Here is a 27,309-nt window from a genome sequence, read left to right as displayed (position 1 = left end):
TCACATTTTGAAAGATATAACAATGGACTTGTCCATATTTTGGCTCATCAAGATAACATGAAATCTTGTAGTACTATGAACACACTGTTCTGATGAAACAACCACATTTTAGTGTTTCGCCAATTAAATTTAAAAAACCATGGTATATCAACAGTAAGGACTAATCTGCTCTACATAAGATCACTGCTCATCTCTTTTCCTTAAAACTGAGCAGTAGCCATAAACACGTCAATAATCCAGTAAAATAAAGAGCAAGTAATAGCATTTTAAAAATATTATGTTCTTACCAGTCAATGCTCAATTTTCTTGCCTTCAGCAACTGGCTTTCAATCCAGTTTGGTCTTTGCTGCTCAATGCTTTGTATGATCTTCTGGGTCACTTGCTTAGGACCACTTTTCTGTTTTCCCATAATACTTTCTAAGCACACACGAACTAAACTGAGTTTTTCTTTGCTCCATCTGTCAAGTGTTGCACCTGTTAAAAATTCTGCAGTATTTCCATCCTCAAATATCCGACATATAATTACAATCAAGTTCCAGACAAGCAGACCAGCTTTCTTCAATTCAGCAAAGTTTCTTGACATTTTTCTCTCAGCCAGAAAAAAGAAGTATTTAATTGGGGGAGGCAAACATGCAATCACTGTAGGTAACTTGCTGATTACAATAGATACCGCTTGAGCTGCAAGCCTTGTGAAGCCTTAAAAATAGAAAGAAAAGATTATATGATTAACATTAATAGTATAGCTCTAACTGCTTCTGAATGTTGTATAATAATTTCAAACTTTCTTTTGTGCTGAAAATGGGTAAAAAGCTTAAGTACTCAACACTGTAGTTCCACTTGTGTTATGCTTTCTGCACATAAATCCCATGAATTAAAACAATTGCATGAATTAAAACCAGAAAATTCAAAGTTTAGACAGTGACTCTCTTTACAATTAGTCCTGCTGTACACAATATTACAGGATTCATGAGAAAGACAGTACTCAGGTAGTCTGAATGGTAGAAAATTGTCTTCAAAATTGTAGTAATTTTTCAATTTCACAGCTGAAGCATTGTGCTAAGTGTATCAGAATATTACATACATTTATAATCTCTAGTTTCTTATCCCATTCTATGATCAAAATGACAAAACTTCAGGTTATCATCTTTCATATAAGCATCTACACTAGAAAACACCGCATTTTAAAGACCTTAGATAATAAAAGTAGCTATAAAGGCAACTACAGAGAAATTGTGCTGCTCAAAACCCAAGACATATATAAAATTAAAAATACAGCAAAATGTGTCAAGATTTGAAAAAGAACCAATCTCCAAAAAATTCAAGAACACTTTGTCATTGGACCTGCATTCCAAATGTTTTTCTTTTATTAAAAGAAGAAACCATATCTGTTCTAGATATCACACATACAAATTTAAATTGTTTTAAAGCCTGGAGTCAGTTTGCCTATCAGTTTACACATAGCAATTAGCCTAAAATAGCGATACACAAGTTTTAGTGCTTTTCTTTATTCAAGCATAAATTGCTGTGTTGTAAGTTTGGGGTGAATAACAGTCCTGAATAAAAAGATGATAATGAAAAGGAAAGCTGCTTACAGCCATTGAGACCAAAGTATAGGCATTATTCTTCACTTTGCTTTGAATCCCATCTGACTACTGCCAGATGCTGGAAACATCTCCAGTACTACTATTTTCAATATTACAATACTGATTATTTTAAAAACCTTGTTTGTATATGTATGTGTGTAAGCCTCAGGAAAGAATAACTGAAATTTAATGGAAAGTATTGAAAACACCCCAACCACCACAGGAAGTTTGGAAATAGTTTGTTCATTGTAAAGCTACAACACTTACAAAATTTGCCCAGTTTAGGAGTAATGGAGCAAAGGATTTAAAAGTTATTATGAGAAGCTTTCAGGATGTATTGTAATATATATAAATATTATGTATAAATTTCACCTACATTTCCCAGATTCTTTTCTCTTCATTTCCCGAGGAGTGTAATTCCATTCCTTTGGAACAGTTTTAAGTAAACCTTCAGGAACTATTTGCTTGTGTTGGTATGTTCCATAGTTTTCTGTCGCCTCCCATGAATGCATCAAAGAAATTATCTGTTTCACTATACCCTTCACTGAATTAATCAAAGTCAACTTCAAGCATCTGATAACTTCTGGCTCTGACTCTCCACAACTGGAAACTTCAGAAGGAAGAAATATTAACTATTCAGTAAAGTGTTGTTGTAAATCTGTTTCAGAAAGTGTCTTCAGAATTCTTATGAAAAAAAATTAACATTATGTCATAATAAGTTAGACCTATTTGTCTGTTACAAATTAAGAAAGAGTATAATGCAAAACATATGGCATCCTGGTGCCATCTTAATACAGTTCTAACAAAAATAATAAATTTATTCCATTCATTCTCATTTCTCCACGGACATATTTATAAAAATTCTATTTATGGTGATCAATGTCTTCCTTTTTATATAGAAAACATTTAAATACTTTTTAGGCACCAATGAGGCAAACCTTTTTTTTCTACTTTCTTGTCTTGAAATTATTAATGAAGTTGCATTTATTAGATACCCAAACTGCTATACCAAAGACAGTAAAGGAAAAGAAAGGTATTTCGGAAACAAAAATACATACAAATAACGGTCATCAACAGAAACACAGCATGTCATCAGAGATTGCATGTTCAAAACACACCATCCTAAATACAGTTATTGACATTACAAGAAGTATCAATCTTCTCCACATTCTTAATACCACAGCAAACGGCAGTTTCTCCATTGTCATGGAGCTGTAATTGTCAAGCAGATTCTTGCCGAGCATTTCAGAGCGATGTTTTGACATGTTGGATATTTAGATCCTTTGCTCATACTTTTGCCTCCCTCTACTTTTTGCTGATCTAATAATGGTCTTTCTGGAAGCTTCCATACATCACTTCTCTGTTTTTCTTCCTCTTACGTGTTAAACTTCTACTTTTTGCAATCCCACTTTTCTCTGAGAAGTATCTGAGAACTTTTATCATTGTTTTTCTATTTTGTGATGCTCATAATTCTATTTCCCCTCCTGCCTTTTCCCATTTTAATCCACTTCTTTTGAGCTTTTAATCCATAATGTACAATATCACCCTTCTAAACCTCACCTCTCTTTTTGGTTGAATATTGTTTTGCCTTGAGGATATAATTAGTTGTTCTAATAGTGAGGCCAGCTCTCTCCCTCAATAGAAAATTAAGAGGCTGAGTGCCTGTTGACAGTAGAGACTAAATGCTTATCAGATTACTTCTCCCTCAGTATGAGAAGAAGTCTTTCCTTCTCTTTTTCCTCACTTATTCCATGCTTCCGTACTTTTAAACTGTGGAAAAAATCTGGAGCTGTTTAATGCATAGAGATGAAGAATCTCTACTGCTAAAGACTTACAAAAACATTCTGCAGCCAGTCTGCTGGTAAGACAAACAATTGGTCATTGGACTCCTGGTCAACAACACAACTCTGGAACTTCTGCATTCTTCAAAATTTTAACCATTCCTACCATGGCCTGACTGCACAAAACCCTTCAAAAACACTATAATTTTGAAGTAAGCTAGCGTACTTTCACCTGATTTATTATGGTAAAAATAATACTACATGTCTGAAAATGAGCAACATTTAACATCAGATTTGAAATGCTTAATAATAAATTAATACATGAATAAAAACCTGTCATGTTGTATAAGCAGTTCCACAGCAGCTCCCTTTCCATGTAGGACTCAAAAGCAATGCCAAGAGATTTCGGCGATAAAGTGCAGTAAGACAATACTGTGAAGATTGTTTCAATCAGAGTAGGGTTTTTGTTATTTTCCTGTCCCAAGAGAGAACCTTGTTCATCACAATTTAATGCTTGATTACCTTCAAAATAAACAAAAACATGATTTCAATAATTTCCAAGTAATTTAAGGTCTCAGTAATGGATAGTAGTATTCAAAACAAACTTCTAAGTGTATCTAAATAATATTTCAAACAATAACACAGATACTGATATCTGATCTTTTTCTGCCTAATGACAGTTGACTGTCTTCCTGAATTATATGTAGCCAATAAAAAAAGAGACTTAAGCATGTTTTCAAACTATAGAATATGCCTACTTAATTAAAAATTAAATTGAAATAGATTGTAATTGCAAATTTATTATTTACTGAAGATTAATCAGTAGATTAATATCTAAACTACAGAATCACAGTCAAAAATCTAATACTGCTTAACTCCTCTTCCTTATATAATAGTCATATGAAACAATAAAATCATATTTAGATATAAAAAAACTAAGAAAATTAGCAGCTCCATATTCACCAAAGTGTACTGGCTTTGTTTTTCAGTGTAAGATGAAATTCAGAATAAAACAGTTCTATATAAAAAAAAATCTCAGCCCTGCTAAGCTATAGATTTTAAAGACAAGTAGTTATTATTGTAGAGTTAAAAGAGAACTTCTTACAAATATTTACAAATATTTCTGACAATCATTGTAACACAATGTCCCACATATAACACATAAGGATGTGTTTAAAACTCCAGGAATCAATGCAATTCAATTACTTTGACTTGTGCTAAAGTTGAAGACCTGAGCTTCCCACCTGTTTGTGAAATACGCTTCTAACTGTGAGAACCAGAGCCATAACCTGTTAAATACTCTTAATTTAAATTTCTAGTTTGCAAAAACAGTGGTTTCTGTAAAAAGTATTTAGATAAAATTATACTATAAATTGTCATTGCTTTCTGCTAGTTTCGTTGTCTTTCCCTTTAGCAACCTGTGGAGGATAAAGATGGCAGTCTTCAAAATCTACCATAATGGAAAATCATTGCTTTCAACCCATCTTTGAATGACTTGAGAACTACAAAAAATCTCATTTTACTCTCTTCTGAATTCCTACAACCTAATTAATCCATTACTGTAAATCATTCAATCTAGGTAGCATGCAACCTTAGCAGAAACAGAGGATGCAGAAAGCTGAAAAACATGATCACTGATTTCATAACCAATAATATGTGGATTTTTTTTCCCCAAGGCAGCAGACAGATCAGCAATAAGACAGTTTTTAAATCGGCTTTATTTTTCTTATGAGTTGAATGAGCTGACATATATTGTTTTCAATTCCAGATGCTTCTAAGTGAAGAATCAAATGGATTCCACTTATTCACTCACAGCTTTTTCTTGCCTTAGATTTTTTCTTTTATATTTATTAGCTCACCTGTCATAACATTAAATAGTCATCTCAGTTTGAACTCCAATGCAGCCTTCTTGTTAATTATTACATAGTACAGAATTTATATGATAGATATGATACATACTGCCCTGTGATGCTTCCCTCTATACATTTCTATTTTTGTCACTGACCGCATTTGTATAGCAAAAGCTAATTTGTGAAGGGAACCTAAAGCTCCCATAGGTAGCTCAAAGGAGATGCCTCTATATTATTTTAGCAAGACTTACCATTCATACATAAATGTGGTTATGTATTTACCTAGATACCTGCTAAAATAAAAAAATTAGCTCTTTGTTATTTCCATATAGCATGATGTTCTATATGCATAGATACCAAAAAGATACCAAAACATATTATAATACCGCCCTTTTTAATGAATATCTCTATAAGAACATTATGTATCTATTGAATAACAGCTATGCCCTAAACATTCACAATGAATCGTTCTTCCTATGAAAAAATAATGCACAATCTCTTGGGATACTACCACGTATTTGAAAAGCATAACTTCAGAAAGGCAGATTTGCAAGTGCAATTACCCACATTTCTTTCTTACTGATAGAAGTACCACCCAGTAATTTGCCAACATTATCACTCATCTAGCAGTCGTCTGACTAGGCTAGTCATAAAATGAATCTTGTTGAATTCAGAAAATCCTGTTACTGACTCTAGACCTCACCCTCCCCAGTCAATCCATACATGACAGCCAAGATACAAACAGTTATGCTGTCTTTTTTGACCAAAAGAGGCAGTCAAAACTCAAAGTCATATATGCTGTTTCACTCAGGAAGATGAATTGAAGATGGAACAAATTATTTCTAATACTGTTCTCTAATTAGCAAGAAGCATGAAACTTTTGCTTTCCTTACTGAATTAAAGGCTTATTTAAACCACATCAACTTATGAGGATATAAAGACTGCAAAAAGGATATGCTTTATTTGTTTATAGAGTCAAATACTTCAGCAGATAGTCTGCAGTACACTACATCCTCAGTGCTGCTTCTGTCACTGACTTTTTTTTCTGTTCTTTCACTGTATCTGACCTGGGAGATCATTTTACCTTTCTATTACAGTTGCTCATCTCCAATAACAGCTATAATCTATTGTAACTTTGAACATGGCTTCATTTTGGCAGAAAGTGTATTATTTTAGTTTTAAATTCCAAGGAGAAATTTTACATTATAGATTCAGGGAGGAGTCACGGAATACTCTTGAGTTGGAAGGGACCCACAAGGGTCATCAAGTCCAAATGGCCAATATGGGGATTGAACCCACAACCTTGTTGCTAACAGCACTGTGTTCTAACCAGCCAAAATCAGTAATATGATCTCAGGATCATATTACTCCTATCCTGAATAAAACCTAGCTCTTAAACCTACCTGTAAACCTACCAATTTAATACATTCCAAATAATAATAAGCCCTATATTAGCTGCTCCCTGTGAAGCAAATAAATCCTAAATTTATGACAAGTATAAAGCTCAACATGGCAAAAAAGCTTTAACAATGCTTATAGCATCTGCCCATAAATTATTACTGTATCAGCAAACTACTTCTGTAGATATACATTATATGTCATCAGTGCCACAGCATTTTAATTTCATTCAACTCAATTTAGAATTTTTTCTCCTTCAACAATTTATTTGCAACTCCATGAGAAGAAGCTTCCATTAATGCATTTCTGAGTTAGCAACTTCCGTAGAATCTACCTTAAGACCAATAGAAGAAACCAATTACTGTCAGAATACCTCCAGTAATGATTTTATGGGATACCATGCAGCAAGTGTGACATTCTGACTGCCAAAATTTTATGAGGCAATACTGAATGTAGTCCTATAGCCACATTAGCTCATTTGTGTTCCTACATGTATTGGGACACTTACCTTCTTAAAACTTACACAGACTAGACCTCTACTGTAGCAAGAAGTTCCTATCAGAACTTACTAAGTCTTTGAAAAGCTATCCATATGACTATATATCACAGACACCAAGTCTATCCATGTATTAGACACTATCTTCACACTCTGTAAAGAAAAGTTAAGGTATTCACAGTAGGGGTCCCCTACAGTCCAAATAGAAAATCCTATTTAGGTTTCTGGAAGCTTCATGTTTTCTCTAGCTTATCACTGGAAAATCACCAAATGGAATAGGATATCTGTATTAAGGTCCATTTTTTACTTATCTTCCAGCTAGAAGTGTTTCACTTCAGTACATCCTTCACTGGTTATGCAGGTACAGAATCCAATAAGATTACTGATCAAATGGACCTTTTCAGGAGGTGCCTCTTTTAAAGTAATCTTCTAATCAACCATTAGGCTACCATGACACAGACTGCTATCATAAAGAGGCTAAGAAAACTTTCAGAGGTACCCACGAGCCTTATATTGGATGATCCACAAATACTGGGAGGACAGATCCATTTCTGCACAAAGATACAAATTACTCTAAGTTTTGTGACCAACACCTGCAAGACTACTTTTCCCAAAATGGTGTATGGTTGAGCCATGGGACTAGAATGGTTGCTAGTTTTTGCACTTATGTGATAGACCATGACAGGATTATTAAATCCAAGGAGTCATTAGAAGAAAGTATAATGAAGTCCAAGACAGTACAATGAAAGTACAAGAAAAAGGAATGACCCTCAAGAACTTGAAATAAAAGTGTAAAATAGCTACAGCTTTTAACAATGGCAGAGTTTTGATGGAGTTGGTAATCCATGTAAGGTATGTTCATTTCCTTCTGTAATAACTCATTACTGCCACTAATAGTTCAGTCTCCTAAATGGGGTCAATTGGTGAAGTTACCACTTTTCACTGTACTTTTAGGGTAAACCACAAAAGACAAGTGCTATTTACTCTTATGTGTCTAAAATGTAATTAATTAAGCTGGATTAAAAATTAATTAATATTTAAAAGTAACCTTAAAATGACACATTATACATTGTGGCAACCAGAGAACTGTTTCAAAGAGAGCAAAGAATTGGAGTGGGGGGAAAAAATTCCAGTTCTACTATAACATTTCCAAGTTCTCTTCCCAGAAAATGGGTAACAAAAAAACAGTCCTAGAAAACTCTTCATATCTATTAGTGTCTAGAAAGTTGTCTAATGGTGCACCATACAATTATATTTTCTTGGTGGTAGTTTTCCCGCCCCCAGCCTTCTTATGTGTGCAAGCTAATTGACCTCTTTTTGAAGAAAACCACATTTATTTGGGTCCAATTTCAGATTTGCAGCCTTAGATTTAATACAGAATATTTGTAAATGTTACTATAAAGTCGTATTTCAAAATTTTAGTGGGGCCAAGAACATAACCTAAGATGATATGTACAGACTAAACAATACTATCTCCTAGTAGTATTTCAAATATGTATTGTGCAAGCCAAAAACATTAGGTGAAACTGCCAACAGCCTGGTCTTGCTGTGAAAGCAGATTTCTTACAGTTTATCTCTGCATGCCAATATTCACTTTAAATTTGTTTGCAGAAAGAAAAATTAAATTTCTTTAACAACTGAAATCTCAAGTTTTTATGGTAATGAATAAGATTCTTTTGAAGATTAAAAAGCAACATAGTGCATTTTCTGTTGTTCATCATCAAGTTGATACTACTATCTCTTCTTAAACAAATGTATGAGACCCAAGGACTGACTGAAAGTCTAGAATGTGCCTTGTTGACAATTTACCAGTGACAATTTCTTAGTGACCACTGTCACTAATTCTGCTATTCATAAGTGGCCAGGTGTCTACTGTCTGATGGGATCCCCTGACAAATATTAATACTGTGTTGGGCCAGTGCAATCCAATAAACCTATTGCTGTTTGCTTTATTGTGCAAAGAAAAACTCCTGATTCCTGGAAATAATGATTATCAAAATAGAAGTCACAGACTGTTCCACTGGCATGATGTGTATTTAGTACAAATCTAGCAGAAATGCTCAGAATTCACTTACATCCTTCACATTTTCATGTCAGCATCTGCTGGATTCAGCTACTTATTTTATACAGGCACCACTTCCTTTTTTCCTCTATTATGTGTTGCTTATCAAAATAATCCACTTCTATTTCACATCCATGAATGATAAGGCAGTATTGGTTAAAACAATGTGCCAAGTAAATTGCAAAATAATTTATTTTGACAGAAGATTAACACAGTAGCAGCAACCTTCACTATTTCTCTCTGAAAAGTCACAACACAGACCTTAGAGCCTTTACATACTCAAGAACGTCTTGAACAAAGTTGCTGGATGTTGGACCTATAGAAAAAACTCTAGGATTATATGACATTGTAATTTAAAACACCTTGGTTATTTAGACTCATAGCTTGTTACAGAGGTCAAATACACAAATCAAAATTTTCAATTATTTTCTTTCAAAATTGCCTCTATACTGTAGTCATGTGCACAATAAATGCTTCAGTTCTGGGAATTGTGATTCATTACCTTTAGTATTTTTTGACACAATATAAATATAAAGATCGTATTTCCATATTTAAATTTTTATATATATTTCTTACATCATAATGCACAAAAAATGACAAAACTGCACTTTTTTCCTGTCCAGATAGTATATTATTATATTATATTATATTATATTATATTATATTATATTATATTATATTATATTATATTATATTATATTATATTATATTATATTATATTATATTATATTATATTATATTATATTATATTATATTATATTATATTATATTATATTATATTATATTATATTATATTATATTATATTATATTATATTATATTATATTATATTATATATATCATTTTCCTGTCCAGTTAGTATATAATTATATACATGGAGTTTTAATAGCTTCAACAAATATAATATCCTTCTTATAGCATTTAGCAACATGAATCATGCATACATAGCCTCTCTACAAATACTCTTTCTACTAAAAAATCTTTGGCATTCCCAGCAGTACTCCTTGCTATGATGGGGAATTACATTCCTTCTGAATACAACCATGAGAACAATGGGACTACAATGAAATGTAATGTGTTTGAATGATGTCTACTTTGAGCCTCCCAAAGCGTTAAAACAATACAGGAAAATTCATCAATACCTAAGATTTTTTGCCTTCTGGCCTGTTTTTAAAAGGAAAAGACTGAATGCAAAATATGTGAAAAAGCTCCTCCTTCTTAAAAAATTCTTATGTAATTGAATACCAGGGCAAATTGCTCAAAAACTATGATATACTTAGCTGTACAGGAGAGGGAATAAAGAATACATATTTTTGTCATTAGACAATTAACCCCATTGAAATTAATTTAGATTATATGGATCATTACAGATATTGACCTTATCTAAACTGGAAGTTCATTCATTCCAATATTGAAGTTACATGAATAAAGCCAGTGTAAATAACACATTTTGTCATTCAAAGTCACATAGATTTCCCTAAAGCTTAAGAGGTTGGTCAGTCAATAGACTAATACATTCTGTCACTTATTACTGGTAATAATTTAAACAGATAGTAAAACTCAATACTGGATTACACCAGGGTAAGGCTGTGACCTTGATCAAACATTTGTCAGCCTTTGTAAAAGATGACATGTGTTTGAGTAGGCAAGTGTATGCACTGCAGGTCCCAATAAGATGCGTGACAGCAATAGAAGATGTTGTACTCCTGACAAATATTAGACCATTTCAAAATGACAGAACTGAATCATGTTATAGATAGATAGATAGATGGATAGATAGACAGATAGATAGACAGACAGATAAAAACATAAAAATAAAATATAAATATATTAAATATTATGTGGACGTAATAATTTTTTTGATAAACAGGAAGAATTTGTTTGCCAAAAAAATAAAGAAACCAAGACTCCTATATTCCTGCAAAATTAAGTCAAACAGGTGATTCTACCATTAGCTATTCAACAATACAATCATTTGATCTGCAAACTACTAATGGAAAGATGTGATAAAGTTTGTCGCTTCAAACTCAATACCATCAGAATTCAAATTCTTTTATTTATTCTACTTTCAAAATAGCATTAATGACTTAACAAGCAGAAGCATATATATGTAATTCTAGAATGCCTACAGCGACAAGCATATAATAATATCAACAAAATATCTAAGAAGCTTTCCACTGTTCAAATATAATTTTGAGAGTGTTCTTTTAGACTACTAAAAGATCCACACTTTTAAAAATCTGTGTACAGGAGTTTCTGTGTCAAAACTCCATAAATTTCAAATACATTTTGACTCTTTTGCATTAATGATAGCAGCCTATTTTATCTAATTGCAGTTTGCTTTGAAATTATTAATACACTGGTTGAGCGTAAATTCTCACTTAAAAAGTGATGATTTTTCTATCTTTTTACTCCTTCAATACATGTCTTACTGGTAAGTAAATGGGTACTTAGCCCTCAAAATGGTTGTCAGCCTTCCTTCAGCATTTAAGTAGTTAAAAATTAATTTGTATTTCTTACTGATATTCTTATATGGATTGACAAGATCAATACTTACTTGAGCTTCTTAGCAAAATTTTCACTAAGAGACAATCATGGTGTAGCAATGTTTCCAAAAGCAAGTTCAAATTACAGTATGGCTGGGATAAAAGCAGCTTCAGAAGACCTTGGGCTGCCATTTCTCTGGCTGATGGAGTCCTTTCAAAATATAAGACAAAGACAGAAAGAATAATATAGTTAATTTATCTATGAAATTAATATCCTTAAATTGCAGATGTAACACTAAATCCCTTAAGTACGAACTCTTCCCAGATTACTCTGAAAATGCTTACATGCTTCCTTACTTTAAGGCAGCTCAGAGAAAGAATTGCACTTAATTTCAACTAGTTAAAAGCAAATTGACATTTGTTAGTCTGCCACAGTTAAATCTGATAGAAAACAACTGAGTTTATCTCTTTCATGGAACAGTATATATTTTGTTCTACAATGCAAAAAGGAGGGTTTTTTCCCCCTGCAGTTGAATAAATGCAAGGGTATAATTTTTTAGTATCTTATTGCAGTAATTGTTGAGTAAGAGATCTGAAGTGTCTGTCCTTGATGAAGTGTATAAAGCGCTTAAGTAAAAGGCAGTGAAAATGCTCAGAGGGGGTGCAAAATTCCAGTTTAAGTTGAGCAATTATTATGCGTCCTGAAAAATCCACAAGAAATATTAGATTAGTTGGTTTGGTGCTTCACCAGCAGGGAGAAGTGAAAAAGCACAGTACAAATCCATTAGCTTTTAAAAAGATTGCAGTTTATTTTCTGTTTGTGATTTCCATGTTCTGCAAAAATTGAGATTTCCAAATATTATTCCAGGGCTTACTCCAAACACAGCCAGTGACCCAACACCAATCACTGAACTCACATTAGAGTTAAATGAAAAACAAACAAACAAATCTGTCCTGCCAAATGTTTATCACCTATGGTATTTAGCATTTTCTTGAAGCATTTTTAAAAAAAAATTTCAAAATTGGATTTTCAATTTTTTTTTCTTTAATGTGTAAGTTTTTATCAGTTTGAAGATTCTTTTAAAATGAAATTTCAACTGATGTTTAGCCGCTGTATTATTTTTTTGGCTACAAGTTTATACAACAGTTGATAACATTGAAACTTTATACACCTCATAAACTTTTATGCACATATACATTTTACATGCCTGATTTTAAGGACTTCATATGCATTGACTGGGCAGATATATTATTACCTGCTAGTATGCAAAAAACAACTTCAGCATCAGTTAAAACCTTCTTCATAGGGAGGTTTTCAATCTGACATCTTTCTGTCAGACTAGGGAAGTATTTATATGCCTCTGCTCAAACAATTTATGTGCCATTTACACATAACTTTTGGGACCGAACTAAAATGGGCTCATGTAGTAGTTCTAACAGAGGGGTACCTCTCCATTAAGTTGCATGCTTTCGCAAGCTCTGACTTAACAAAGTGTGCCACCTCCCAAATATGCTTGAATGCACACATGAAAAAAATGGATTAACTGCACATGTATTTCACTGTTGAATCAAAGCTGCTATTTATACAATATACTCAACACAAACCTACAAGTCCCGGAAAAGAAAATGTCAGCTGATACACTCCTCTAGTGTAGTCCCTCATATATCTGTGTTTCCATTACCAGAAAAAGCAGTATGCCACATAGCTTGCAGGGCAGCCTTGAAGTCACCTAAGGAAACCATAGCACCATCTCCCAGCAGGGCCCTTACATCCCACTATTATGACAAAACTCCACTGTAATAGTAATTTTAGTAAAGGAAGCTCAGCCTTTCTCTTTCAACACTAAAACAAATACCTCTAACTTGATAAGCAATGTCTGTGCCAAGAAACCTCTACAATTATATTTGAATATTAGCACATACTGGATTCAAGCAATATTTATCAAAAATATACACACATATACATTTAAATCTTGATAGAACTTGCAGTTAAAATATATTCTCCATATTTAAAATACATATGGCATTAAGACATTAGTATTTTGCATTCTTAAAATAATTATCCTAATTTCTGTGTGTTCAAGATTAGTCCTATATAATGCAAATGTAATCTATATATAATCTAATAAGTAGTTAGTAATTAAAGTTAAAATTTAAACAGTTACTATATTTACACTAGAATTAATGCTATGGCTGAGAACAAACTTAACTCTTCACTAATTCAGTTAAAATATTCAGGCCAGTTTAATATTTTTTCTCTTCTTTAAATGTCATGTTATCCCATCTAATAGGGTCATTCATTACCTTCAAACTAAAAGATAAGTGACAAGTTGGATCAATTAGATTTATTAAGAATAATATTTTAAATTCCTATAGAAATAAATTATGTTTTCAGAGTATCTGAATTGGAAAAAAAACCTGTCTGTCATTGACCAGATGGGAAGTTATCATGTTGTAATATACACCAGTTCTTGGCTCTTAAAGCATCTTGCAAATTGAAATGTACAATGGTGTGACTCACTTAGAGGAAAAATAAAATATAGCAGACATTCCCTACAGCCATGAAGCTAGCACCAATAAATGCACTGAGAAGTTTTCTAACGTGCATATGGAGAAACATATGTTCTCTCATCCTCATAGCTCAGGACTAGTGAAAATAAGACTAACCTCATAAAAAGTAACAAAAGGTGAAGTATATATAAATATCATACATATAAATGTCCTGTTTTGTACAGTAGAAGGAAAAAGCTCCAACTTTGATTTGCAAATGCAAATGAGACAAAATGAGGCAAAGAATGAATCACAATTAGCAATAAAGGAATCACAATTAGTAACTAAATAAATTTATCTGAATAAATAAATAAATAAGATTGTTAGCACCAAATGATCACTAAAGGAACTGTAATATAAATTATCAGTAATTCTTTAGTTTGATAACCAACCATATTATTTTGGTTTCAGGAAAGGGGAAGGGAAGGGAAGGGAAGGGAAGGGAAGGGAAGGGAAGGGAAGGGAAGGGAAGGGAAGGGAAGGGAAGGGAAGGGAAGGGAAGGGAAGGGAAGGGAAGGGAAGGGAAGGGAAGGGAAGGGAAGGGAAGGGAAGGGAAGGGAAGGGAAGGGAAGGGAAGGGAAGGGAAGGGAAGGGAAGGGAAGGGAAGGGAAGGGAAGGGAAGGGAAGGGAAGGGAAGGGAAGGGAAGGGAAGGGAAGGGAAGGGAAGGGAAGGGAAGGGAAGGGAAGGGAAGGGAAGGGAAGGGAAGGGAAGGGAAGGGAAGGGAAGGGAAGGGAAGGGAAGGGAAGGGAAGGGAAGGGAAGGGAAGGGAAGGGAAGGGAAGGGAAGGGAAGGGAAGGGAAGGGAAGGGAAGGGAAGGGAAGGGAAGGGAAGGGAAGGGAAGGGAAGGGAAGGGAAGGGAAGGGAAGGGAAGGGAAGGGAAGGGAAGGGAAGGGAAGGGAAGGGAAGGGAAGGGAAGGGAAGGGAAGGGAAGGGAAGGGAAGGGAAGGGAAGGGAAGGGAAGGGAAGGGAAGGGAAGGGAAGGGAAGGGAAGTTTAATGAACATACCAATGAATGTTATAATGCTGTAAGATATTATTATGTTAGAAGATGTTATCAGACAAGTAGATATGCTAATTCATGGTAACAACTTTGACACTGTTGTTGGAGTCAAATTGATAAAATTAAACAAACTGTAGTCATTTTCAGCAATGAAAAATAACATAGGAAATCAAGTTACATAGTAAACAAATTAATTGCAGGAACTAGCAAAATTCTGTTTTGAAATAGCAAGCTTAGGAAGACTAAATTCTAGATAGCTAAATGTATGACAAGTTAGAGTTGTCAGTTAAAAATTAGGTGGCCACATTTGAGAGGTAAACAAAGGCCTGTGCTTCCAATTTTGTTAGAGAAAATGGACATGTATTTTAAATAGACATAATACATAAAATCGGAAAACAACCCATGAATAATTAGTGTGCTCTGAAATACAATTATCTGCAATACTTAAATATGATGTTTTTTTATAATGTCCTAAAGGCAGGGGATAAATGAAGGGGAAAAATGTTTCATTAACAGAGAGTATAAAATCAATGAAGAAAACTAGAACACCTCAGAATTACTCATTAGATATAGAGTCCTTCACTTTTTTTTTTTTTTTAATGAGCAGCTGAAAGGTGTGTTGTTAAAAAAGGATATTAAGTATTTTACCTATATAATTCACTCATTATCACCAGAACAATATGCAAGGCTCTCTCTGTATATGGATTTTTCTCACAAAGCTACACTAACTGTATCTTCTCAGAGATGTACTTTCTTTTGTACTTCACATTTTCCTGTTTGTTGTCCAAGAGGTTGTGCATTTTAGTACCCTTCTTCCACAGAAAATAAGTGCATACTACATAGCTCTGGAATAGTTTTCTGCTATTTATTCATATCTATCTTAATTCCATCTCTGAAAATATAATTATGTCAGGCTGAAATGGTACCAGAATTTCCTTTACATACTGTTACACAGTATAGGGTACTCACTTGTGAAATCATCATCCAAAACTCATACTTCACAGTATAATTTTAATTTTGAGATCTGGCCTTGCACGAGGGCATCAAAAAATGTATTGTCTTTTCTACAATGAATACTTAATGAAGCATAAATCTTCCAGAAATGGATGACTAGATTCCTTTCTAACGCAGTCATTTGCTCTACTGTATCCCTCCTTTTCCTTTCTCTCCAACCATGCATAACTTAAAAAGTCACTGACAAAGTTCCTTGAAGCTTGATAAACACACATGATCTTTCAGACTTTATAAGAACTTAAATTATTATTTCAAGCATTCTGAATTCAGCAGTTATTCAACTCTGTTTGGCATGTAGTCAGCAAATCACATGATTTTGATGCAGTCACAACATATATTGTCTCTGGTTCAGCAGATATCAGAGGCACTAGGGAAGGAGAGAACAGGATTGATGACACCTAGTTAGGAGTGGAGCCTATGGAGAGAAATCAGCATGTTTTGTGTAGTACAGGGCAAAATTATAGGGAAGATATTTTCATAAACAAGGTAAAAGATACTATGTGTACAAGGAAAGTGGTAATAAATCCCAAGCATATGGGTCATCCATAGGTCACCACTCATTTGATAACGTACTCCTCCAAAAGATAAAAATACTTTATTGGAAAACACATCTCACAAAACATCTCACAAAAGCAGCTTTTCATGAAAATGGAGAGTGAAGACCTTTCAGGAAATAACTTTAAAAATGAGGAGAGGGAGGTGAAGGGGTTAGGAGAGGATCTACACTGGTGTGGGAGTGCTTCAGTTTCAAAATTAGAAACCAAACAACAGCACAGCTGGTAGCATCTATCTCCTATGTCACTTGTCATTATATGCAGTGACACAGAAAAGTAAAGCTTTTGCTTCTAATCATTCAAAAATCTCCAAAAAATTAAACTACAATTAAGCAGCATATTGTTCAATGAGTTATTTATGTTCCAAATATTTTTTTAAAACAGTAATCCCAAAAGAAAGGCATACATTCTTTATCTCCCCTTTAATTACAAGTCCTTCAAAACAGCAACTGTGCTGAGTTTCTGTATTATCAAGAACTATATATTCTTTAATTAAAGCCAGAAAACTTTACAGATAATTCAAATATCAAACACAATTAACAGACTAGCAAAATACAGTGCTTTCAGTGCAACTTTTCTTCAGACTCTCAAAGATTAGAGAAATCTGTAATTAATTAAAAAATTATTTTACGACTTTTAAAAATCAGAGTATTAATTAGACATTTATTCAGATATGCTCTTTAAAATGTAACAATATTTGAATAATACTGACTATCTGGTGATCCTTTTACAAGAATCAACTCTTGATACTCACTTGAGAAAGAAAAAACAGGATGATGGTATGCAAAATAACCAGTGTAATGGATGATAAAAGACTTCTGAAAAATCTTGAGGAAGATGTTCACCAGAATTATCCAGAAATGTCCTGGAAGAAATCAAATATTTCCAAATTACGTAGGAGTCGGAAATTCCCCTTGGATCACTACTAAGTATGCATAAATGAATAGAAGATACAAAATACCTTATGATAAATACCATTAATATATGTATGCAAATACATAATTGCAAATCTATGTACTGTAAAAATATAATTCTATATTTTTATTCACTTTCAGTCTTTGAAACTCAGTATCTAATAACTGTTATTCAAGTTCTTTTCATATTTTTTCCTATATAATACATTTTCAAACTATGTTTGAATAAGCAAATTCAATAAGCAAATTTATCTTCAGTTACTCATTTCTATAGCTCTCTTCTTTCTGAATAACAAAACTGCATAGTATTTTCAACACTTCTATAATAATGATATGTAATCTTTTGAAATTATACTGACTGACATGCAAGCATATATAGACTTTGGATTAAACTGGACAAAAATTTGAACTAGAAGCTTTGGACCTTCACTGGCTTGAGAAAGATGGAGTACTGGTTGTTTTCAAGTATAAAGGACTGGAGAAGAACTAGATTGAGTAGATGTCACTTTTGCAATACTTCACTTACTCAAATGATGTGAGAGGCAAAATCTACAGATACTAAAAATTAAATATTTTATTATTTAATTAAATGATAGGATTACATATATGTGGAGGAACAGGATTCTATATTTAATATTTGACTTTAATTATTTTTCAGTAATAAATTATTAGTATTTGTATAACTTTCTGGTACCAATAGGATTCAATAATGTGAGATAGTAATGGATGCCCCTTGGCCTCTTCCCTTTTTCTTCTCATTTATACTGCCTACAATTCCAGCAGAGAGGAATTCCAGCCTCTATTAAATATATCCTCCATGAAATATAAACAGTTATTACTTCACAAGCATCTTACTTTTCATCTTACTTGGCAGTGAATTTTTTATCTTTCATCTGAAGTAATTCAGAACTATAGCCACATGTCTATTAGATGAAAGGAGAGAATTATCCCTTTTCAACAAGAAAGGTAGCTGTATATTTCCTGAATGTCTCCAAAAGATAGGCTGTTTTATTTGGAAACCATTCTTACTAATTAAAAAAAAATGAAATAATTTAATACAGATCTTAAGTTAAAAAAATCTGAGCAGAAGGATTAGCACAGTCTATTTGTGCTCTTTGTGAATTCATGAAAACCTGAAGATTAAAAATAAAGCTGAGATTTTAATGTAGCCAAAAGAAGAATGCAAACTTGAAAAGAATTATTTTAAGGATAGTAATTTCAATATTATGAAAGCAAAAAACAAACCTTATTGTCTCTCATCCACTGAGATATTGTTTTCTGAATATAGCTAAGTACAGAGCAAACATCCTACACAAAAGTGTGATAACGACATTTTGGTTAGCAATCTAATTTAAAAAAGAGGACCATATCTTGTGTATTGGTTGTGTAGGAACTGTTTGACAGCATTCTGGTCTAAAGCAGCTTGTTAAGTATGACTTCTTAGCTGTATGCTAAGGAGAAACACAGGGCAGATTTTTGGATTCTGACTTATTTGCTTATACCAAAATCTCTACAGAAATTTTTAAAGTGAGACAGAGATAATCTGATGATTTTAAAGATTGTTTAAATATTAGAATAACTTCAAATACAATAAAAAATCCAAGTCTCTGATGATAAGACAGTAATTCTCATGATAGCATTTCTTAATGTTCATGGCTGGCTAGGTAATTCTTGCTATGAAAGCCCAACTCTGTGCCAGACTGTTGAACTCAACTACTCTTCTGACAGAAGTATAATAATAGGTAGTAGGACATTTGTTTTTGTTTCAAGTTATGCTAAACCAGCTGCCTATTATCTCAAAGCACTGGACAGCTGATTTAATAACAAAGCAAGATTTCAAGTTACAGTTGGTTTTATTCATCAATAGAGAATGACAAGGTGAGAACTGACCCTGTAAGCCTGAGTGCAGGTGTGAAGAAATGAGATGCCAGCAAGATGAATCCAAACACTACTTATTTGAAGTGTTTGTATGATTTCTCTCTGTATAAGGAATAAACATTACTAAAAAGCAACTTCATGAGTTATAACTCATATACTAAAGAGAAATATTTTCAGTGTTTAATATTGAATAACATTGAATTTACAACAATATAGATCAATTTTGCCAATAGGCTCTCTATATGCTTCTTACAACATTTAAATAATTTACCCAACTTCTTGTTGAGAAAATAAGATCTAACAATTCATACTATGAAATCACTAAAGGCTGCATCCACTTTACTCTTTATATTCTTCTTTACATGACTTATTGTCTACTCAGTACAAAAGGCTAAAGAATATCAAAACAGGAAGAAAAATAGATCTGCTCCAAACTGACCAACCCTGAATCTGAGGCAGAAGACAGTCTCTACTTTGAGGCCGAGGTAATTTATTCCTCTACAAACTTATGAGTAAAGAATGGCATTGGACTCTCCTGTGCATTCACAGGCAGTAATGAAACTGTATGATCCACTACATGAAACCCCAGCTACTGAGTACCTGACAATAATCTTGTTGAAAGTAAAACAATGATGATTGCAAATTCAGAATTATGAGAATCTTCTTATTTCAGAGGTTTGAGAAAGCAGCAAGAAAATAGCAACACTCAATAGATTTGAGGAGCACATTCTAGAGACTCATTCAACAGGTCCTTAAAAATGCCAACAAAAGCCGACAGACAACACTTGCTTAGCAGATTTTCAGGTGACACTAAAGTGGGGGAAGCAGATACAGTAGTTAACACAACAAACAGCTGAGTGCCTACTCATGGATGACTGGGCCAACAGAAATTCACAAAACTGACTGAGGCAAAGAGCAACTGTTTACTTCAACTACAGAATTACAATAACCTGTGTTGGGAACTGACTTGTCTGAGTGCCACCCTACCCAATCATAAACCTGGGGTTTATGGTCAGCAGGGCACTGAAGAAAAGGCAACAGTGTATTATCACTAGAAAAAATACAAGCCACACACTGGGCTGTATTAGAAGGAACACAGCAACTAAAACAAAGATTATTTCATCTGCTTGGCAACAATTTAAGCCTTACCTAGACTATTTTGTCCAGCTGTTGGGCCCTCAAGAAGAACGTGAGGAAACTGGAGACTAGACTAAACTGAATAATCTGTAAAAAAATGTTTGAGGGCCCTAGACTCCTTTACTGTGGTGAAGAGGTGGCTAAAGCATCAATTCATGTAATAGCAGTCTGCAACCACCGAAATAGTAATTACAAAGACAACACTGACCAATTTTCTCAGTGGGGCTGATGTGATAGAGTAAATTATAGCCAGCAGCTTTGAGGGCTCACACTAGAGGCAACATTTATGAGGCAACATTTTGCACTAAGGCATCACAGCCGTGGAGCAGGCTTCACAAAAAGTTGTAAAACTTCAGCTCCTGGAGGTTGGCATGAGTCAGTTGAGCCAGCCAAACACAGTCATGTTTGACTGCTCTTGCTGATTGCTCTGCTTTGAGGAGGAGGCTAGATTAGAAAACCTCTATCAGTCCTTTCCAACCAACATTTCCATTATGCTAAAGATACTTCAGAAGGCCATAGAAGGGTGGAGAAAAATGAATCACAGAAAAACAAGTATTAAACCCTGACAGCCCAAGATTCATAGCTGAATTATGGACCAGATCTAAGTAATCTTGTCATACAGAAAAGAAAGTCTAGAGCACAAAATTAGGAATGGGAAAATAGTCACCTTATCTGAGTCAAGGATATTACTAATTTTTCACCATCATTATGGTTTTGTTCAATTTCCACAAAATAATCAAGAGATTTAAATTATTTTAGTTCCCTTAAGCAATAGAGAGTACAGCCTCTCTAGTAAGTTGGAAATGAGCCAGTCATAATATTACACAACTCCTAGAAAACAATGTTTCATCATTGCCGCTTTTATGATTACACAGAATTTTCCTGAAAAGTCTAAAGATTAATTGACTTCTAGTCACTTAAGGGAAAACTTTCAGTACAAAAAGACAGCACGACAGATTTAAAAGAAAAGAAGATTTCACTTCCAGTTAACTTTACCAAACGTGTGAAAGATATAGAGCCAAGACAACAGATGGAAAATCTGATTATACAATATACTTGCAGAAAGAATCAATGAAAGATTAATATTCCTTAAAAATCAGGTGAAACTTTTGAATTTATTATTGATGGATTCTTAATGTAATGAACTATGCATACCCCAGTAAACAATACACCTATGTACTTCACCTAAAATTCACTATATCAAGGTGTTTCCAATTGAATATAATTGGAAGCTGATTGGCTAAACCATTTTCTTTTTTGTACTCTGGACAGTGGGTCAGGTTACCTGACAAATATTGTCTGCAATTAAGTATAAAAAAAAATAATTTCAATAATGGGGCCTCACAGATTGTGAAAATACAAGTTCTAAATAGAAGTTCTTTTAAAAAAATCCAATTTTATTTACTGTAAAACATGCATTGTCTATATGGAAATGCTCTTCAGTGTTACTAATTTTTGTAACTATGTAACAAAATAAGGCAATTTTTTGTATTGTCTTTAGACAAAGCTGCCATATTTTGGTGGTGATTTGCACAGTACTTTGTAGTAAATTCAATGAGCTGCTACATTTGGCACATGTCAAGGTTTTGTTCTCCAGATAAGCAAATTCAGGTAATGAAATTCACATCCCTAACTCTGAAAGCTATATGATCAAGTTTTTTACCTGCAGCATTTTACATAAAATAAAAAGCAAGCGCTTCATTGGTTCATTGGCACTTTGTTCTGAAACCCCATGAGTTCTACAGCAAGCACACATTTTTTGTCATGCTACACACACACATATATATATATATATATGTAAACAACATTGATCAATGAAGGAGACTAGAATTGCTTAGAGGGACAAATTATACAGCATATTTACTTTGGTCTACCATTTTATGGGCTTTCATAAAGGAAAGACGAAATGTCAAAACTGACAGTAAAAGCAGTTACAGCTATTCCAATGTCCTTTCCTGCCTTCATTTCTACTGCCATAATAGGGCTACCTAATCTGTTCCTGAGCCACTTTCTAAATTGCTATTTTTCATAAGCCTTTGTTATATAAGATCAAACAACTAGTTACAATTCATTTTTGCATGTTCTTTAGAGCACACAAATATTACAATGAGCCCACACATAACTAAAAAAAATATTTGTTAAAGAAGTTTGTATCTAGGAAGTCTCCACCCTAGAATTTTCTTATTTTGAATAATTAAATAAAAGCCAGTCAAATAGGATATGACTTCATCAGTTGGGGTTTTGTTGTTCCTCTTTTTAAAATTTGTGGTCCCACTTTGTATTGTCTCTTACACCAAATTTACAGATGAATTTTATTAACAAAGACTCAGACCTAATTTCAGTGCAAGTTACATGTCTATTTTTTACAGTTATGATTTGTGAAAACATGATTTTTTAAATATGGACATTCTACATTCTTACATTTTTAATGACATTTATTGCAGCATACTGGTTGTGTAGCCAGATGATCATTTTAGTAAATTACCTTTCTATTCCTATACTTCTAGAAACATATCAGAGTACAACAGAACATTCTGATTTAGCTGAAAGCCTGAAGCAGATAAATCTGAACTAGTAAGATGATTTCTTTTCAACTGATGAATGACTAAGTCCTTTACACCCTTGCCAAAGTATTTGGTACCATAGTAGTAAATGTTTTCAGATCAATAAGACCATAATTAAAAAGAAGTATGTCCTAACTGGAAAAATAACTTGCAAATTTGGGGCAGTAATAATTAATACAATTCTACTTGCTTTGTCACAGAGGAAATCAATCCAGATATTCACTGTGGTCTACATTATTAACAGAAGAAAAAATGCACGACACTGAAGTTTGATCCAAAGCTAATAAAATCTCAGCAGATATAACTGGGCTTTAGATAAGATCACAAAAAATAAGTATAGGATCAAACTGAGAAATAGACAAAGATTATTAAAATGTGACAATAGTATGGATTACATTTGATTTCAACACAAAAATTCATCTTTGTAAATCTATCCATATGAGCTCAAGAACCACTTTATCTGAAATTAAATGTTTATTTCATACTCACTCATACAAATTCTTCAGTGGTGAAGTTAAAATAGCCAGCACAGAGATCAGACTATTGCAGTGGCTATGTATTTTATAGATCTTGAGATTTCTGTCTTTGTGTGGATTCAGAAACTCCTGCACAGAACTACAAATTGACCAGATCATATCTTCAGTGGACATCAAAATTGCTGCAATATCAATTCTGTAGGCAAAAACAGCCCAAGAATAACATTACTTAAAACACCTTGACAGTGGTAAATTCCAATTAAATAGACATTTCTTCTGACAGGATAAACACCAAAATCATAACATGGACTTTAAATTTCCTCTTCAGTGATGCAGGAAATCTCCACCCCCTACTCTGTAAAAATCAACCCTTTCATAGAGGAGTTGTTATTGAAACTAGTAAAAAGAAGATTTAAAAATTTGGAAATGTCCTTTCTCAAAGGGCACTGTCACTAGGCATGTACAATTTACATTCTAAACTACAAGTAAATAAATATAAATTTTGTTTTCTTATAATTAAAATGTATATACTATTTTCAAATCCTGGGGCAAAATATAGGAACAAAGTAACTTAATCTTCAATTTGCAAAACTACCTCCATGCAACACGGTACAATGCAGAACATTTCTGAGTCAGTAATCTATTGCCTGTTGATAGTGGCTAGCAGAGCGCCACATGTCTTTGGCCTGAACAACAGCAAGAACCCAATCTACAACAACATAATCTCACAAGACTATGCTGACATACAATATGCAGGAAACACGTGAATAACACAAAAAATATGGGAGGTATGAGGTTGGACTTTAAAAACTACTTAAGTACCTAAAAGCCATGGATACACTTGTGATCATATGCATTTTTAAGGATCATATTATTTTTGAAAAATCTAGGCAAACACACATAAGCAGACGTTTATACATCTCTCATACACCACTTATACATCAGTTCTCTACCATTTGAAGAACTATTGGGAGAAAATACACCCTCACAAACTACAACAATATTAAAAAAAACATGTAAAGATTCTGTGATAAAAATATATTGAATTAAATTGAATATTTTTTTTCATTTCTTCATAACTGGATAGTTCAATTTACTTAGTGAAAAATTCAAGAATCACCCTAACGAATATACAACTTTTCTATAAAATGACAATGTAAAAAGTTCTTTCTTGTTCAGTAATTTGAAGTAAATTCATGCAGAATTGACTAATACGATACTTAAGTAATATTGTATTTTTCATATTTCAGGGAACTTTTTCCCAAAAAAAAAATTCCAGGCAAGTTTTCAGAAAACCTCTCTGTACCAAAAGATACAGAAGAGCCTGATTACAGTAAGTTATTGCAGGAACAGAGCACACAAATATCTACGTAGAATAAAATTTCACTTTTTTCCTACCCATTTCAAGAAGATCATCTTGTGCAAGTTACTTGAGCTTTCATGACAATACTCATTTTCATAATAAAACTTGAGATGAGAGCACATAACTCTTAGGTCACACAGAACATGGACCAGGTAAGTGTCTCTAACCCTCTAAAATCACAAACTGTTTAACTCTTCTAGGTGGTGCTATGCAGTAAGACTAAATGCAATGGTCAGAAAATATGCAGAGGAAGTTCCACCTGAATATGAGGAAGAACTTCCTTACTGTTGGGTGACCAAGCTGGAACAGAGTGCCCAGAGAGGTTGTGGATTTCCCCTCACTGGAGACATCTAAGAGGACTGTCTGGACTTGGCCTTGCGCTATGTAATCTGGGATGACTCTGCTTGAGCAGAGAGATTGGACCACATGACCCACTGTAGTCTCTTCCATCCTCACCCATTCTGTAATTCTCTGTGATTCTGTTAGGATAAATGCACCTGTTTATTCAGTAAAACAAGATATTGGATAGAAAGGACAAAGACAGGATTAACTTCCACTTGAAGACACCTGCTTTAGTATTTCTCAAAAAGACTGTACTCTCTGGTAAAACATAAGAACTGCAATAAGAAAAACTTCCAATTTCTTATTTTATAAAATGACAGCAAAAGGAATAGCCTCTTTCTCCTCTCTCTTTCTACACCACCAGCATCATTCTGACAAATGTTTTGATGTGACCTTGTAGCTCTTTCACTTGAAAAGCTCTATAAAAACACAAATTCTACAGGAACTCATTAAATTTTCTTAATGAATCCTGACATTGTCAAGTCTGTCCACATTTTTGGTTGCATTACCAATCCTCTGTGAACTTTCATTGTGAGGCTTTTAAACCAATCAAGCAGTTTATGGAACAATTTCACAGAGTTGAAAGAGGCCTTTGATTCTGCCCAGTTTGCAATATAAATACTAAATATACTTAAATATACAAAATAAATTTTATTAAAACAAATATCAAAATGCATAGATTTGGTCTATCCCCCCTGCCGTGTTCATTAACATTGAAATTTGAATCAAAGCAGAGAATAACAGAAAACTAACATTTACTTCTTTCATCCATCAAAATGGTGCATTAAATATACAACCATTACCTGATTTGTGGTGTTCTTTTGTAACTGGGACACACCTGACAATATCTGGAGGACAGAATATCCAAAGATTGCTCTAGTACATCTGTAAGAATCTCCTGGGCTGTCCTTGGAGGTAGAATAGTCCACAGATCATGATGAAGAGCACGGCAGAAGTAATGCCACATCTGGACAGAGAATGAGCATCTTTCCCCCTGTCAAAACCACCACACATTACATAACAAAAACACACCTTCCGAAAGGTCAGTTTAACTCCTATCGGTCTAATTAATTAAATCTGAAAGGAAATAGCTAAAGACTTAGAGCAATATGATGGCAAAAAATCGTGCTTGAAAAGATGTGAGACATCTTTATTTGCAAGGAAACACTGTTGCATTTCAGTCACAAAATTACAGTTCTGCCACAAAATAAAACCACAGCATTTGAAATCTTACATCTTCAATTAACCTATTCTCAAAACTCATAGTGTTGTAAGTTTAGTTTAAAAACATAGACAGTATTCTGTAAACAGTGGAATAGTCAGATAAACTTAACATAGTAGTTTCTTTGTCTGTGAAGAAAATTATTATTTAAATTACTTAAGCATGTGTATTTACCCAGATGCAGAAATGCTATGCATGACCACAACTATAAAACCTTGGTTATATATAATAGATATGTGAGAAGAGAAGATAAGAACTGAACTATTAAACTGACAATAGGAGATATCCAGGTTGTTTTAGTAAGATTTTTTTTCTCTTTTAATTTGAATATATTGAAACCAAACATTTGGTTTTAAGGAAGCATCATGGCAAGGAAGCATCATTGGCATTGATATTTCATTGTCTAAACAGATATATCCCATTAAGACACAGAAATAAATATACAGGAGTCAAAATCACAGTAGTTATTCCATAATATTTCTAAAAAGTACCCAGGAAATATGTTTCGCATTTAAATATTTCAACTAATACCTATTCAGCAAATAGCATTATCATGAAGCTTTTTGAAAACAGCGACTTCATTTTTCAGTTCCCACATCCCAAAGGAACTGAGAAATATTTTAAGAATTTGTTGCTATTT

General features: G+C 33.4%; 1 protein-coding gene across 8 annotated transcripts in view; it reads right to left on the bottom strand.

Annotated features, from left to right (window-relative positions):
• The window catches only part of KIAA0825 (KIAA0825 ortholog), a 234,162-nt gene that overhangs the window by 121,086 nt on the left and 85,767 nt on the right, over positions 1-27,309 (bottom strand). For 5 of the 8 annotated variants that reach the window (XM_072921922.1, XM_012577417.5, XM_072921923.1 and 2 more), the window contains 7 exons: positions 26,251-26,441; positions 23,756-23,938; positions 17,528-17,638; positions 11,727-11,866; positions 3,698-3,886; positions 1,960-2,193; positions 288-696 (listed from right to left, as the gene is read on the bottom strand). In XM_072921922.1, coding sequence (XP_072778023.1) covers positions 288-696; positions 1,960-2,193; positions 3,698-3,886; positions 11,727-11,866; positions 17,528-17,638; positions 23,756-23,938; positions 26,251-26,441 — 1,457 coding nt within the window. The remainder of the gene's footprint in view (positions 1-287; positions 697-1,959; positions 2,194-3,697; positions 3,887-11,726; positions 11,867-17,527; positions 17,639-23,755; positions 23,939-26,250; positions 26,442-27,309) is intronic. The other 3 variants (XM_072921924.1, XM_072921925.1, XM_072921927.1) reach the window with 3 other exon arrangements.

This window comes from Taeniopygia guttata, chromosome Z (genome assembly GCF_048771995.1).
Source record: "Taeniopygia guttata chromosome Z, bTaeGut7.mat, whole genome shotgun sequence".
Taxonomy (NCBI): Eukaryota; Metazoa; Chordata; class Aves; order Passeriformes; family Estrildidae; genus Taeniopygia; species Taeniopygia guttata.
The sequence above is the reverse complement of the archived record's forward strand: the minus strand, read 5'-3'. Positions and strand labels throughout refer to the sequence as shown.